Source organism: Myzus persicae, unplaced genomic scaffold (genome assembly GCF_001856785.1).
Source record: "Myzus persicae strain clone G006 unplaced genomic scaffold, MPER_G0061.0, whole genome shotgun sequence".
Classification (NCBI taxonomy): Eukaryota; Metazoa; Arthropoda; class Insecta; order Hemiptera; family Aphididae; genus Myzus; species Myzus persicae.
In genome coordinates this window covers 44,206-62,174 of record NW_019100836.1, presented here as the reverse complement: position 1 = coordinate 62,174, position 17,969 = coordinate 44,206, and the positions used below count along the sequence as shown (strand labels likewise).

The window sequence follows — 17,969 nt, the reverse complement described above, 5'->3', positions numbered from 1 at the left end:
GTTTTTACTCGTTTGACAAATTGAGAATTCACCTTGACTTGTTACCTACCTAGTTATTGACTGGCTACTGTAGGTAACAAACTTTACATTTATAATATCTTAGATATAGCTCCGACCTATTTTCCACATTTTGAAACATGGTGAAGTTTGACCAGAGACTCAGTAGAACGAATGTTCGGGTAAAGTCTAGCGATATGTGTTTAAGTCTTCTAAATTATTAAATTATCCCAACACCATAACATAAAAAAAAAAAAAATACTAACACAAATAAGTGAAGAACTTACTTTATAGTTTATAAGATTTTCAAATGAACGTGGACAAGGCGTTGTAGAGTGATTCGGAGAAATATTAACGAATATTTTTTTCCGACCGATCATGGTAACATAATAATTTAGTTGAGTAGGTAACACTTTTCGATTTAATGCCAAGCCAATGCATCTCATACATTTATAGTATGCAACCTAACAGAGTTAGGAGTATTGCTGACATAAAAAAAATCAATTCATGCTCCACTAGATGGCACCGCGATCATCAAATAAAACGGTGGCGTGCGTCTAAGGGACCGCGTAAAACGTAAGAGCTATCTGGCAGTTTTTACGGAGAAGAAAAATATATAGGTATATACACATGCACAGACGTAGTTAATATACTTTTGAAAAATTGAGGCGAAAGTTTAAGGGCAAGTTTATTTTTATGCTCACCCCCCACATCCCACCCCTATCACCCCCATATCCATCATAAGCTTTGGAGCGGTCTAGTGTTTCAGGAAAAATGGCAATCTCATGAATCCTTAACAAACGTGTTGGCAGTGGGCAAACTTTTACAGAAACTTGGGCATGAGGTAAAATTAATGACTTGGTTAATTTATTATATTCGTTGTGGACCCGAAAATAATGGTAAACCACTTTCCCCGACCAGGCCTCTTGTACACAACGTTGCAGATATATTCCCGTGAACTCCATAAATAGTAAATTAATGGCGTGAAGAGTGTAACGGAGGGGATATTCTCGTTCCCCTGACTGCGATATTGTAGCCGTTGAGATTTTGTAATAATCGCGATTTCCCGTGATTTAAAATGCCCGCTTATAATAGCAATATCGCAGTCATATTATTATACGATTTCGTCTGGGACATCATAAAATGTTACAACTCGTACCCAATATGTGTTAACTAAGCCTCAGAAAACCCGATTATCCACAAATCTTTCTTTTTTTTTTATAAGATTTTTAACGGTGTTAAATGAAACGAACAATTACTCGGAAACCAATATACCGGTGAGCTGGCTTAACGCGCAGTTTATGATGGCTACAATTTAATTAATTTTTTTTTTTTTTGATGTTTTTTATATTTTGAACACCGAAATTAGGTTTTAGCGATCCGGTGACCCACAAGAGCAAGAAAATAATAGGGGATGGGGATTAAGGGTTAACTATTAACTATTTTACTTTGTTCTACGAGGGATATTGAACAACCAATGAGTAATTTCAAATTGCTGAAAAAGATTTAATTTATTGAGACTTGAGGCGTTTTATGATGCCATTTGATTTATTCGTATGAACGTAATAATAAATGATGTCGAAAACATTTCTATAATTACTATTAGTATGTAAATACATTTTTATTAATTCTCCATTGTATAACATTCATGCATTTTTGTTATGACAATCAATATATGTACTATTACGCTGTTACATAATATTAGTTACTTACCTCGAGTGGCACATAAAAAAATTTTGTTTTTCTCTCCAAAATAAATTCTTTATTAATTTATTTATAGTGTACACTGATAATTATTATTTACGGAAAATAAACATTCATAATATAAGAAAATGAACAATTTATTATGTTCTTATGTGCACATATAATATGAATATAATATGTACCTACATTTTAAAAAAGCATCTTGTATGAATCTTTGAGTTTCATTATATTTTAACTATTCAAAATAATTTATAAATACTTAAATCACTAATCTAAAAATATTAAATAATACTTATTTCGATAAGAAAAATATTAAGGTTGCTTAAACTTTAAATTATGCTTATTTTGTATAAAATTAAAATATTACAGAACTTGTTAAGTTGTTTGTATTTAAAACAATAAATTATTATATAGTTGCATGTTTTATTAACTTTAAAATTTCATACTTATATTGGCTTACAAGATTTCTTAAAATTAATATTATTATCTTTATTTATAGTGTTTTCCATTTGTGCAACGTAGGAAGGGCTAGGTGACAAAACTATTAAAACTCTTTTTGTATTTATTTACCTATTGTAACACATTCGTATACAAACATTTTTATCTTCGATGACACTGAACATCTTATTTTGAAACTAATATCTTTAAGGAGTTGAAAATGGTTGTAAATTAGTTGCATAATATCGTCACTGATTTGGAATTCAGCTGATAAAATTGGGGTCTCACATGAATATTTAAGAAAAAAAGTTGTTTTTAAAGTGTTGAATTCACTCATGCCTATCAGCTATCTATTTGAAAAGACATTATTTTTCGATTTTCTTGGAAATTTCATTAAAGCACAAGAATGGAAAATAAACCGAATATCGCATAAAAATTTTTGAAGAGTTATTAACAAGCAATGTTTTTCTTTAACTACATATCTTATTAGAGTACATAAAAGACTATTATAAAGAAGTAATTTCTTGAGAGGAAAGAATGTTAGTTTCGAATTCATTGTCTCTTGTTATCATAGTTAAATTATGTCATCAAGGTAAAAACTGAAATTGTGACTGTTAAATGTTAGAATGTAACAATAAGAGAAGACCATAAGAATAAGTGCAACCAAGACAAACATTTTTATTTTTCGTCATGAGGAGGGTGATACAAAATTAAATTTTTCATAAAGTAAATTCGTAAATATAATCTCAAAATAATAAAATATTGTTTACCTAGTTGTCACAAAATGTAGCATTAATTATCATGTCCGAAATAGTTATTTATTTATTTTTTTAAATCATGTTTTGTAAAATGTAATACATTCCTTGCATAGTTAGTTAATTTAAGGTTAGAATAAAATTGTTTGATAGTAGTTATATACATATTACAGCAATGAATCTGAAAAGTAAATAACAATACATTATTCTTGAATTTGGTCTGTTCAAGTGAAAATTTTGCTAAAAAAAAGAACTTTCCTAGTCAAAAAACAAAAAAAGGCTCATTAAAATAATAGCTATACTCGAAGTATTTTCGTATAAGCACGAGACTCTATAGTGCCTATCGCTGACGCGAATGTAATGCAAATAATCTATAAAGGTAAGGCACTGCAAGAGGATAATTGTATCTAATAATGTACGATACAGCCTCTGTGCATAATTTGTATATAACACAATGTATACTGCTGTTGTTCTTATTTATTTTTATTTTTGCAACAATTGCCGGAAAGGAAAGGAACTTATCTCATGCGGCAGAGAGAAATGTCCAAAACAATGTGCATTACCATACATTGTATTTGTATAACACCAAAGCCACTCCGGGAAGGATATTTTATCTTATTTTATTTTTTTGTTGTCTTAGACTCGATATCTGCGCTGTGCATTGTTCCGTTAATAAAAAGGGTATACTCACGCCACGGTGGCGACGGTTGAAAAATTTGGTAGCACTGTTTCTCTTTCCTATTTTTTATTTTTACAATCGTATAAATCTCTCGTCAAATCCTACGGGTATCAATGGTTTATTTTTTGGATTATGGGCGACATATTATTTCGTAAACGCGATCGTCCAGCTGTGGGTTCGGGACCAAATACCAACTTTAATACACTATAAACCTACATAATATTATTCAGATCTATAACCTCGGAATGAACGATATGTTATTACGAACTACATATTATTATTGCGTGCACGTGGAAAGATTTCAATAAAAATAAAACGCGCTATAAGCTCGGAGCTGAAATTATTAAATTTAATATGATTGGTTCCGTGAAACAGGTCGGGAAAAATAAATATTGTGGATGTATGTCACAGACGAACAAGACACTTGTTATTGAGCTTGTGAAAAGCGAAACGCCAAGACGTGTGTAGAGAAATTCCAATTATGTTAAGTGACCAGAATTGAATTCGAAGAAATTTCGAAGACATTGAAATGACACGACGGCTTTGTAGCATGCAATATTAAAAATTGTGATGCAGACTGTAGAGACGAGATATCTATGATAAATACATAGTATCATATATATGTACATTATCGTTTGAACAAGACTTCACGTATCGAGTTAACTTGTCTAAAATGGGGTTTAGTTCAAAAACATTTGATATTATCGAAAAAGCCGAGACAACTATAATAATAATAGTTATGTAATATTTCACATAGGTATATGAATGTTCATATGTATAGATATACATACGTATATAGGTAAACACTCACACACGACGTAGGTGTACTCGACATGGCGTATTTGGTGCAAATTGATCAATAATATTCTTCAGTCATTATGATATGTGCGGCTAGATAAGAATATCAATATTTTTTTGTGCTCGACAATAAGATCTATTAGCAACTGATCACACTTATCTTGGCTATATGACTTATTACTGATTTTAACCAGGTCTTTATCATTGGAAAAGTTTTAGTGTTGTAGTTAACACTATGTGACGTGCACACAGATAATATCGACGGTTCAAACTTTTAGGCAGGCGTGAACAAGTAATTGGCAAATTTAGATATTCTTAGATACCGCGTGTACTGGTCATAATATTGTGTACAATATTTGTACATTATTATTTTTATAATATTCAGCAAAAAACTAACAAAGTATAATATCATATTAATCTGCTTAAAAATGATAATGATGTAGTATGCAAAGAACATGTTTCAAATGCAAAAATAACATATCACAATATGTTTACATATTATTATTCAAACATTTTTTTTATTTGAATTTAAATCGTATTGGTTCGCGTTAGTGAATTTTCCAAATCAACGATTTAAAAAAAAAAAAATTGGAGACAAAAGTTTAAAAAAAAATGCATTCGATTAAGAGTTAAAGATAAATTCAATAATGTAATCCAATTTCAAAATGTTTATCGATTCACTAGATCGGCGGCACTGCAAGCATGAAGATAATACTCGAAGATGAGAAACTCTAAATCAGGTATATTCGCATTTCAATTGGCACTGCATTAAAAACTAATCAATTTAATTTCCAACGAAATTGATTATACGCCAAGGCACGGAATGTGCTGAATGACAACGGAGTTAAACAAATAGAGTTGAGTTTATTGGATCGCGTGACAGAAAAAAAATAAAACAATTTGCGTAAGTCCTTAGAGTCTTGTGTTTCCGATGACTTTGAAAAAAAAAACTGTAATTCTATCGAACATTATTTAATATCGTATTGCACAATAGTAGCTCGAAATTCAACAGAATAACCTGCAATTTTACCTTATTAAAACACAACATTTGTGGATGGATTCATGTCTCATTAATTAAAGTTTATTATAAAAACGTCAAAATATATAAAAATATTTAATATTAAATACCTATAAAAACTGTTTGTTCTTTTTGAACAATATGCGACAGATGGGTGTTAGGTATTCGTTCATTATGTATGTGTGTTCAGATGTCTGTTTTGTTAAAAAAATATTATGTATATGCGTGATGTAATATGTATATATAAAATATTATATATATATACAATATTGTAATTAAATAGTGTTTTCCTCATTAGTTCATTGTAGTGGTAGGTACACTAAGCAGAATTTAATAAAAAAAAGAAGTTACTTATACAAATTAATTAATTTAATGAACTATAAAATCATTGACATTATCGACATCATAATATAATTACAGGAGTAGATATACCAAATGATCAAACATATTCTTACCAAATATAATATACTTTTTCATAAAAATAAAAGCATTGATTGAACTGTAAGGAAAGATACTGTGCCAGAACCAAGGCTAACACTATTGTGTGATAAGATTTGTCATTATTAATTTGTTGTTATAGCCTAAATAGGGAGGGAGCGGGACATCTGGGCCATGGTGAAATTTCAGTTTTTATTGAAACATATTATGTAATAATTTATCTATGTATATGTTTTTATTGTATTAAGTTATAACCCTCCAGCCCCATAAAAAATATAATTGGCTTATAGTGAAAATAATTCCTATATAAGCCACTGGACATTAATGTAGTACTGAAGCACATCGGTACATATAATTTTATCATATAATGTAATTTCATATATTATATATTAATAAATCAAGTAGGTATTAAATTAAAGTAACTTATTAACATTTTAATTAACACATATTATAGTAACAAATATACAGAGAACACCGACACCACGAAACATGGAGCAGCCAGTTCCTGAGTAAGTACAACTGTACAATGTACATTGTAATATAGCAAGCACGTGTTAAGAACGTACACATTAAATCCAACCTAAAAATATCCACCTCAATGTAATTGCCCAGGCACCACTTTGGAACGGCGGTATCATTAGTTATCATTATTATTTTAAGAGGACATTTGTAATTAAATTTATGCAAATTAACTTTAAAAAAGTGACAAGGTTAATGTCCAGATTTCAAAAGTGGACAAGATCAGGAGTTATAGTTAGTAATCGAGGCCTTGAAATATTTTCCGGACTATATATATATCTTAGTGGTGGATTGAGTGTGAAAATTGAGTGTATTGACAACTTTCATGAAATAGAAGAACTTGTAAAAGCATTATATTGTATCTAACCTGACAATGACAAGAATCGATATGATATAAAACAAAAGAAGGCAACAGTTTAATTTGAGTATATCAAATAATTGTATATTAGTGGGCGAAATATTAATTCAAATGTGTATAAAAAAATAGTTAATATACATTCAGAAATAGAAAAATTCTTCAATCAAAAAAGTTACACATAACAGTTAGTTTGGAAATCAAGTAGTAGTGGTACAGAAAACCCAAGGGCCTAAAAAGAATACTTTAGTTGAAACTACATTTAGATCATATGGGGTTGAAAAAACAATTGCCAAAGCTAAAACAAACAATCTACTCGGTATTTTGTCTAATGACGTTAATAATGTAATATGTCATGCAACTAACATAACAGAGGAAATGTAAAAGAACAATAATTACACTTGAAATCACTGAGTAGCCCTTTCTAAGTTAGGAGTTGACTTTGATGAAATATCAAGTCAGGCATATTTCATGGTAGCTGTAAGGTGTTATTCTAAATCATTTGAATCGATCGAAGAAAATTCTAAAAGTATAGAAATAATTATTAAGGAATTAAGAAATCTATTTTCTAGATTTGTAATGTCGAATAAAATTTTATCTGATAATACACCATTTTATTTATTAAAATTTGAGGAAATTTGCTTTGAAGTCGGGTTTCCTTTCATGTGAAGATAATACCACTATAGGAAACTCGGTTATAATTTATAATTTCTCACGGTTGCAGATCACGGCATGGCATTCTACATTATCATTATGAATGCAATAATCAGTTGGACATTGAGAATATTTACCATCCCTATATATAATTATGATATGCATAATGATCAATCCATAGTAAATTCTAAAAAACATGACCACTTATCCCCTAGCCAAAACTTTTATTACATTTTAGCAGGTGTTATTAACAGGTTTTTTTACTTCTTTATCATAAGATTTAAGGAATAATATAAGTTTAAACTATGTTATATACGACAACTATGCAAATAATAATTAGCATAGCACATGGGCGTATTCACGGTAATGGATATGGGGAATGGGGATTCCCTAGACCTTTTTTTATACTTATATATACACACATGATATTAGCGCAGGGCACACTTATCTTAGAAATAATAAACATATAATACATCCTACTTAAATGAAAATGTTTGCCTTACCCACCGGGGTAGGTTTAATTAAATAAGTTCGTATAGGTGTTGGGGGACCACATTTTCAAAGCGATGGTGAATAAATGATTAAATGAATCTGACTTGTGATGAGATTGGTGATTTGAGTACCTGTTGTCTATGGAAATTTTAAATCAGTATTTTTTATAATAATTACATAATTATGAATTATGTGAATTTGGAAGTTTTTACAAAGTTATGAACGTTTTTATGAACTAGGAGGTATTTGCTATAATACTTAGGTAATATTTTATTTTGAACAATTTCAAATTGTTTGATGTAGAAAGACGCGCACTTACCCTAATTAAGGCAAACGTAAGTGACTAGTGACTTTTTATTTGCTTAAATATTATTAATAGAGAATATTATTTATTTGCATTATAGAGTTTTTATTATATAATTAAACAGAATTGAATATTTTTTTTTTATATATAGGCCTCAACTGCTAAGGTTATTGGCGATTCGATAAACAAATAAATAAATTTAAATTTAAAGATTTATACAAAATATTTTAAGTATGATACATGAAAGGCTTAAGTTATTTTAATTACATAAATGTATAACAATTTAATTTTAATCAATACTTTAATATCAACTGTATGAACTTGTACTCTTCATAATATGTTAGTATAATTTTTAAAATGCGAGACAGTCAACCAATGAATTATTTTGATAATTTATTATTTCAAATATATTATACTTCTACCGTAGTTGGTATATAGACAATGTGCGTAATTGCTTTATTTATTTACACAATTGTAGTATTGTTATTATTCAAATATTATAAGCATAGGAAATTCATAATTGACTTGTTAGGTGTAGTGATTTGATAATTTTCATACTAAAACTTGTGTTTATAATGTATTTAACACTATAACTTAACTAACCTATGTTATATTGTCAGATTTTAAAAACAATAAAATGAATAGTTTTGTATTACTTATGTTTTTTGTTCTACGACATCTATGGATTCCGATCAACGCTGCAGATGATATTATACCAACACCGCCACATATTATGCCGGGTATAATGTTAATAAATAATACATTTTAATAAAGTTATATACATTTAAATATAATAACAAAATCAATTAAATATCAATGTACAATGTTTAAAATGCATCGAATTATGCATTATTAAACAGTTTGGTTGTAAGCTATATTGGTGTGATACCAATAAAAAAAAAAAACGGGAGTAGGTAACCATTCTGCTGCACACTATGAGTCATTCATTGAGTAAGTTACTGTAATTTATGGGTTAAATTTGAAAACAGTAATAAATCATTTCATACGAAAAACGATTCTAAGAGGAGACGGTCTGTCAGACTATTATCAATTAAATATATTGCTATTAATTACTATAATAATCCGATATTTTGAGTTTCAGTATGAACTAGGTATTTATAAAGAACCTTAATTTTTAAGCCTTAGCCATAAGAATTGAACATTTTTTATATTTTTATCTACAAAATAATTTGAAAATTATGGTAGGTTTGACTAATTTTGTGAACATTTTAACTTGAAATGTCTATAAAAATTTTTTTATGTAGGAATCATAAATACTCGTATTTTAAAATAAGGCTCATAAAATGTATGAAGTATCCTTCATTACAATTTCAATGTTCTAGAAGGAGTGAACAAATATTTATCAACTTTCACAGGGGAAACAACGAAAATGTCAAATGTGTATAAATAGCTCAAAAAGCTTCAAAATATTTTGAAAACGTTATCTATAGAAAATGATAATATACAAATTTGGTGAAAACTTAAAGTTTACGATTGAATATAACATTTGTTTTTTAATCCTTTAACAGTTTAAACATTTTGCTTAGTGGGTAGGAACAATACGTGTGTGTGTGTGTGTGTATGAGCATATATCGTGTAACCTGAGTGTTTTCCCAAGAGAGAAGCGACGCATACTACACAACTTATACGTTTTAAAAATTTCTTTTCATTTGTGTGTTTACCTACATTTCCTGGAACCCAACATAGTTCGATTCAGTAGTTAAAACAGCTCAGAGAGTATTGATGACATATTGACATCGAGGGACAGTTCAAAAATCTTTGCAATCAAAGGCATTCAAACAAATACTAAATATTTACAGAAATGTGTTTTTAAATGTCATTAGTTGATTAATACGTAAAATAAGGGGTTCAATCCTATGTAAGCAAGGTTGAAAAGTAAAATATTTATACAATTTTACTATTGGTCCAATGTAAATAATTATTTTTAAATCAATAATATCAACATTTTTACTACAACCCAAAATTATAGAAATAGCAACTTATTGCAGCAATTGGTAAATAATTAATAACTATGAATAAACTAACTTAAGAAGTTCTTTCAACGGACAGGTTTTCACCAAATAACTATACTCACGCCCCATAAATTATACTCAACTAGAAATTACTCTTATAAGCTTGCAAAATAGCAAAGATCTTTTCTAAAAAAATAAGGAAAATTAAAAAAAAACTTGGAACAAGAACAGGTTTGTACCGGGTTTCAAATGTATCTCGTCTTTGAGTTGGGCAGTGTAATGGAGCATGTGTTAAATTTGAATTCAATGATAATTAATAAGACATTTAAATCCATGTACAAAAAACGATTCTTAGCGGTATCTCAGTCATCAGTTCTGAGGATATTGTATAAGATATTTACAGTAGAATAAGTAATTTATTTTTCTAGGAGTAATAAGGAAGGTTCAATTAGTTAATGCCAAACACATCGCACATATTATGATTTATAATGTTATCATACTATATTAGGTATTGCAATTATATATATGTATATTGTTACTATATATATTATTATATTATTATTTTGTATTTACTAGTTATAAGTTATAACATTTCACGTCAATTCCAACGTACCTTGGAATTGTGTGAATAGGTTTAGCTTAAAACTAGTTCATTTGTTCATGCAATTAAACTGTGCACAGAAAATAATAGCCTGTACATTAGCCATGAAGATACTATTGTATAAAGTACTTGGTGAAAATATGAAGCCTTTAATATTATTTATTTATAATTTACATCAAAGTGAAATTCGGTATTGTTGCAAACTGATATTGCATAAACTTATCAAATTATTCGTCTATTTTATAAATAAAAAACTATGATCTCAAATAACTTAAAAAAACATCTAACAAATAAACATGGACTTAACGCATATTATAAAGTGTCTAATATATGATTGAATTATTTGTTTTCAGTGCTTGGGAAATCACCATGTATGTATTCAGGTAGTTTTGATCCAAGTGGATTCTACTGTCCAGTTCTTCCAATGCCCGTTACATCTCTACCAATAGAGTGTTCATCCTTTATTTATGATGGATTAATATGTAATGAAAATTTTGAATTTAATCCTTCCGATGAGGATATGAGTAAGGAAAAACCATTTTTGAAAACAAATAGGTACCTAACTTTCTTTTGTGGCATCGAGGAAGCTGCCAGAATTGCTTAAGCACCTATCTATAAATATAGAAATAAGGATTGGCAATAAACATATCATATTATTTACTCATTAAAATAGTTTTTTTTTATTTACAGATAATATGCAGTATCTTTCAAATTCTGGTAAGAAATTGTATATATATTACAGTCATGGGTCCTTACAAAGTTGGATGCAAGCAATTACTAATACATCAAAAGTACCAACCGAGGCTTCCAAATTAGCATCCTTTATAAAATCTGATATAGTTGCGGGGTTAATACTAAAAGATTTAAATTATAATTATGATGGTGTAAGTTGCAAACTATTTTAGCTACATTTAAATAGACAATCATAAATAACACATTTTATCTTGAATGTATTTAGAATTACCCATAGGTAAGCTGTAGACATTACAATTATTAAGCTATCAGAATTATCATAGATTTGTACAGTGGCACCCTGCAATATATATTTTTTCAAGTGCAGCAAGATATAGTTACCTTTATCCACCCACCAAAAGTTATTAAATATTTGTATTTGAATATTCATCCCTTATTATTTTCAATGTGTAGAGATAACTGCAAAAAGTAAAATGGTTGAGCCCATCCCTAGCCCCCCCCCCCAAAAAAAAAATGTACCAGTTAATACAGATAGCATGGCCAAAATATCCATTAATTTAAGTTGGTATTAAATTAAATTTACTCAGGCATAGACACCTCCTCCCCCCACAAACTCTTTAAAGGTATAGCAGTTGCTAGTCACCACATCTTGTGTATAGGCCGGGCACCACTGAATTTGTAAGCTAGATAAAAATGATGGTTATAAATTAAACTAAAAACAATTAGCATACACATAGGTACTAAACTGAGCAAATATCTAGTAATTGCTGTACTTGAAACTCAAATAATAAGGGTGTAGATAAAATAGGTGGCGTGCAAATCATTGAGCTGACATTATTTTAGCATGCCAAAATTAATAAATTGTAAGGAATTCATAAAGTTATGGTATAACTGTAATATAAAGTAAACCTATCACTAAGCGTCTGAGCCTATAAGGCTATAAATGTTTAATAATAATTATTGTCCTCGGTCGTTTGCGTTATCACATAATCAACATCATTGATATTATTGACTAATGCGTATGCGATTACACTATTTGTCGTCAATCTACAATTTAGTTATTGTAGCTATAGGTACTTATTATTTGAGGGTACCATATTGTAGAAAAGAATAACGCTTTTACCTATGAAAAATGGACGTTGTAAATATTCCACTTAACATTTAGATATGCATAGACTATATTATATCGTTCTAAAATAAAACTATTAGGTAACTTATTACCTGTTATCATTTAGTTGCAAACAATTGTTTTAATCACATGATTTACATAATATTTAGTCTTACTTTTTTTTCTCACATATCCATTACAAAATGAAAATTGAATAATATAAAATAAGAATTTAAAATATTATATTATTCATGTTTACTTGAAATTTTTAAAGTACATTATTACTCTTGTATTTTTTAGTGTTAGTCTTTTACACAAGATTGCATTTACAAATTCAATGTTTTCGAACAATAAATACATTACTTTAATAACAATAATATCATACAATACGTATACGTAATATTATAATATGATTCTTCTTTTTATTTTTTATTTTTCATTGTTCGTATATGGTATGCAATGATTTATCATTGAATTCAAATTTAACATATGAATAACAACTAACTATTGGTTACCTAGTGTACTGCAGATCCATTTGCCCTTTTATTTATTAAATCATTATATTATTGTATTTAATTTAATCATTGTTGATTAATTATTTAAATTTTTCGTGAAAAAAACCACATTATGTCGTCTGGAAGAAGTAAAGTCTCTTTTAGAATAAGAAAATCGGTGCCAATGAAAAATAACATGAAGAGGAGAAAAAACACCGATGAATCAATTATCATAATAGTTATTATGGCCTTAATAGTTAATAAAAAACTATTTAGCTTAAAAAAATTAATTTTTCCATTAAAAAATATCAATGTGTAAAAATTATAATGTTGGCATGCTAAAATTAATTTTACTCTACTGTGATTGTTCGATAGCAATTGGGACGGAATACCCATGTTTTTTTTGGGTACCTATATACTAATTAAAAATATAAAATGGGAAAATAAATATTATGTATTATGAAACTTAATTTCCCTTCCTATTTTATACGGGCTGTCAGTACCTAGCATAATTACACCAGGTAGATTGAAAATGTTGTTTTCGCTGTTTCATAGTATTTTTTTTTTTTATAAATATGAATTTTTTGATATTTTCTAACTTTGTAATTGACATTATTAAACAGTCAACAATAGACTTGTATTAAAATTATGATAACAATAAAACATTAATATACCTAATAATATGTTATAAACCAACAATATAGCGATTGTTGTCTGTTATTACTTTAAACAGGTAATGATATAGCTATGAATGTATGACATATAGACGTATCTTAAAACTGGGAATATTAATTAAACGATTGGGCTAAACTCAGATACAATGCAAAAAAATCTTTTGTTACATTTCAAGTATAACTTACTAATACCCAGGCCGTAATAAGGATTAAACCTTTCTCTTAGTTATCATTGGAACGCAACTAGTAAGCAGTCCTATTAGATATATCAGTTATAATTGTTGTGAACTACGACACTTGAAAAAACAATTAAGGAGGTCGGTGGTGGACAGTTATTTTAGGCTAAAAATACAAATCATTTGTCTGTCGTACTCATTAACCTAGTTATGCGATAATATTTTTTTAAAATTAATTTGAATTCGATCGGTCAGTCCACTTTTCCCAATTTCACCCTTCTCTCCCCTTAAAAAATATAAATGTTGTTTGAATATTTAGAAATTGTGGAATTTTCAAACGTCAATTATTCGGAATTTAAATCATAAGTCTTAAAATGTGGACTGATCGATCTCATGTAGACATTATAACGAATTCAGATCAGTTTTCTGAAAGATTATTGCATTATTAGGTCGATCGGCAGGATGGACAAAAAGTACATTCAAATGAGCTTAAAGTGTTTACCGTTCACTCCCTAATCGTCGAAATGGTAACTTGTACAGCGCTCCTGGCGCTCCTCTATTTCTTTTACATACAGTCACACAAACTCTAATGATCACTTAGTACGCACACATTAACAAAACTCGCATGAAATTGCATGAAATTTGAAAATTGCCTATTTCGAAATCCTACAAAAACTGTCCTCCACCGTTCACCTTAATTTGATCGATTTGCCCTGTCCATCGTCTTACTTTGCTCTCACGCTTACCAGAATCCTCTCGTCTGCTCTACTACTTTCATAAGATACTCTTATTTAGTAATTCAATTTTAGACGAATTCGTAAATATTTTGTTACTGTTAAGTTAGATTAGTTATTATAGGCATATTTACGTACCTAGTTAAAATTTAATGGACACTAATAAATTTGTTTATTTTTTTGTTCTTAGAATTTAGACTATCATGTTGATCCAGGTTTCTACGACAAATTACAAAATTACGTATCTGTTATGAAACAAACGATTCCCGATTTAAAAATTGGACTATATGTAAATGCAAGCAATATGATATATTATAGTAGCAATCCATATTCTCCGGATTGTAAGTAAATTAGTTCACATTAACAAATTTAACTAAAAATTAATTATATTTTTAAAATACATTTCCCAGTACAGACTAATATTATTATTTTATTTTTATATAATATGTTAAATGTTTTATAATATGAAAATAAAATAATATTTTATTTATATTATATGAATAAAAATAATGTATATGGTTTGATTGATAGGGTTTGATTTTAATTTATTAAATGAAGTTATGGACTTTTATGTAATTGGGTTTGATAAGTTTAATCCATGCTCTGAAACTTTAAGAGGCGGAATCGTTCCAATTAACAACATTTGTGGTGTCAATAATTCATTGGTAAACGTTTCGTAGGTATCCAATTTTTCAAAAATGAGATTGGTATTTTTTATATTTTGCAGACACAATTAGCAACAGCTTTATATTCTTCAAGGATTGCAAAGGATCAAATTTATGTTGAATTTTTAACTAGTCCTACACCTAATGATACACCTGAAAAGCTGCCAGCATGTGCAGTGACTTATCAACAAGTATAAACATAATTTTATTTTATTATCAAACCATATTATATGAAAAAAAAATTAAAAAATATTTCAGATTCTGAGTGGAGCGTTGACTGTATTGATTTAAGTGTAGTTTTGTTGTGTCTATTACCACAAAGAAGCAGAAAAAAATGTTCATTCTTTAAGTTTGAGTGTAGTTTCTAGAAGAGTTTTTAATTTGGTTTTTTATAAACAGGAAATATAAAGAAATATAATTTTTTTTCATATTAATTGGAATGAACTAACAAAATACCACGGAAAACGGGAACGTTAGCAATATCTACCAGTTTTCGATAAACTTGATTTTTTTGTTGTGGTTAATAACCGTGAATTATGATAAAATATTATTAATTATATTAGAATTTCCAGACACGAAGCAAATTTCAAATTATTTTAGTCTTTTTCAGCTATTTATTTAAAACAAAAATTATGTTTAAATTTTGAATTTTATTATATATCAATTAGTAAATAATCATAGGTTAATGAAAATTTGAAAAAAAACCATCACTTACATGATATGATCATTAGGTATAAATATTATCATTAGGATCATAAAATATTTCAATGTTTAAAAACTACAATATAAATCGTAAACGATGATAAAACGTAAATTTAAGTTAATATATCTTTTATTTAAAGTTAATTGGAAATTACTCACTTAACTAATTACAAGTTACAAAGGTATCTCGGTTATAAAACTTAGATGGGTACATGTAACTGATTAGTGATTATTATAGATCAACGGTATTATAGTACTGCGAATTTCCCTGCTTTTTTTTTCATTATGCATTTTTCGACACTAAGAAACTAATTAGATATGTACTACTACAGCTAACCCATTTACAAACACAATGAATTGAAACAAACCATAAGATTAGTGTTAATTATACTTAAGTATTACGTATAGGTATTAGTATTTTACACAAAGTGTTAACGATATTGTTTTACTTTTAATTTTAAGAATATTCCAATAACTGCAATGTTTTGTAAGAAAATGTTTTAAAAATTTCAGATTTGTGAAGCTTCTAAGTACAAGAACATTTGGTGTGCTGATAATTCAGATTCATTATATGATAAAGTAATATTTTATATAATGTAATATGATAAATGTAAGGATTTCAATATTATTTCTTTAATTTGTAGGGCAAATTTGCGAAACAACAATTAAAAGCACAGGGAATAATACCAAAGTATATCGATACAATTGATCCCACCGGAGCATGTGAATGTGAAATGAATAATCAGTTTATAACGTTTAAGATGATGTTACGAGGTTTTTCAGAAGCAGACCCCATCACAGATTGCTTAGAGTTGAATAGTATTAAAGCGGAAGATCCAAGTTGCCCACAAGATATCCCAATAACTGCAACAGTACCTTCTCCCGCTCCTATATATAATTATTTTGGTTCTTTTTATAATTATTTATTTAATTAACGATAGTTTTTGAAATGCTTGTTGTTTAATTTACTATGGGTACATCATCAACGCGTCGTGCTATAAAATATTTATTTTTATTTAGTTATACGTGCAAAAAGCTTTTTTCTAGGTCTATTGTAAGTCTCTACGAATATTGTTTAATATATTCTCGGATAATGTACATTTTTAAAGTATTTTACTTTTAAAAACAATTAGATATTACAACAGATTAGATCTATAAAGTAAATGAATACCTACACAACTTTGTAATATTTTCATTCGTACAAAATATATCAATGATAAAAATTATAAAATATATTGAGAATCCATGTTTTTACAGCAGACTTGACGATACAACAATTTTTGTTTTTTTTTTAATTATCGATTGTTTTTACATATTAAAAATACAACAAAAATCGTTAGAGTGAAATATAAGTTATTCGCAATATTTATGTATATCAGCGGAAAAATAAATAATAAAACTAAGACTTCAGCGACGTCTGTTGCATGCACACATAGTTGACATAAGTTGCGAGGTCCTCAAAACAGTTTTAAAACAAGTTAATACAAATTTTGGAGAACTTTTACTATCATTACTTCATATTCTTATTTAAAAATAGGAAACATAATAGTCTCGTTCTTGGCTATGATATTATCATTGACTTTACATATAATAGGTTTGACAGTTGGTGTTCAAACTAAATTGCCAAACATTGTATGACACATCGACAAACCTATTTTCAAATTATACACCCGAACACTAAATAATATTGTAAATATTAAATGATTATTATTGAAGTTAATATAAAATTTCAAAAGTTATTATTACTATCATTATAAAAATACCACAGATCGCATACCTATAAGAAGTCGATATAATGTTCTTATATAATCTCTGAAAATACTATCTTATAATTCTTATGATAAAGTTGAAGAATATTAAAAATACACAATGTGGCATAGTCAAATTTTTAATAGATGGTACTTTTTCACTTACAGTTCCTTGTTATATTTTTCAATTTACAGTTGAAAACAAATTAAGTTTAGTGGTCAACCGTTTGGGGCACCTAAACGTGTTTGA

General features: G+C 28.2%; 2 protein-coding genes across 2 annotated transcripts in view; one reads left to right on the top strand and one right to left on the bottom strand.

Annotated features, from left to right (window-relative positions):
- The window catches only part of LOC111026361 (limbic system-associated membrane protein-like), an 85,939-nt gene that overhangs the window by 29,637 nt on the left and 38,333 nt on the right, over window positions 1-17,969 (bottom strand). The gene's annotated exons all lie outside the window — the stretch shown is intronic.
- Window positions 8,682-17,248, top strand: LOC111026367. The gene is made up of 8 exons (XM_022304433.1): window positions 8,682-8,891; window positions 11,079-11,249; window positions 11,416-11,609; window positions 14,795-14,945; window positions 15,136-15,269; window positions 15,332-15,460; window positions 16,485-16,550; window positions 16,616-17,248. The coding sequence occupies exons 1-8, from the start codon at window positions 8,789-8,791 to the stop codon at window positions 16,904-16,906; spliced, it is 1,239 nt and encodes a 412-aa protein (XP_022160125.1). The 5' UTR covers window positions 8,682-8,788; the 3' UTR covers window positions 16,907-17,248.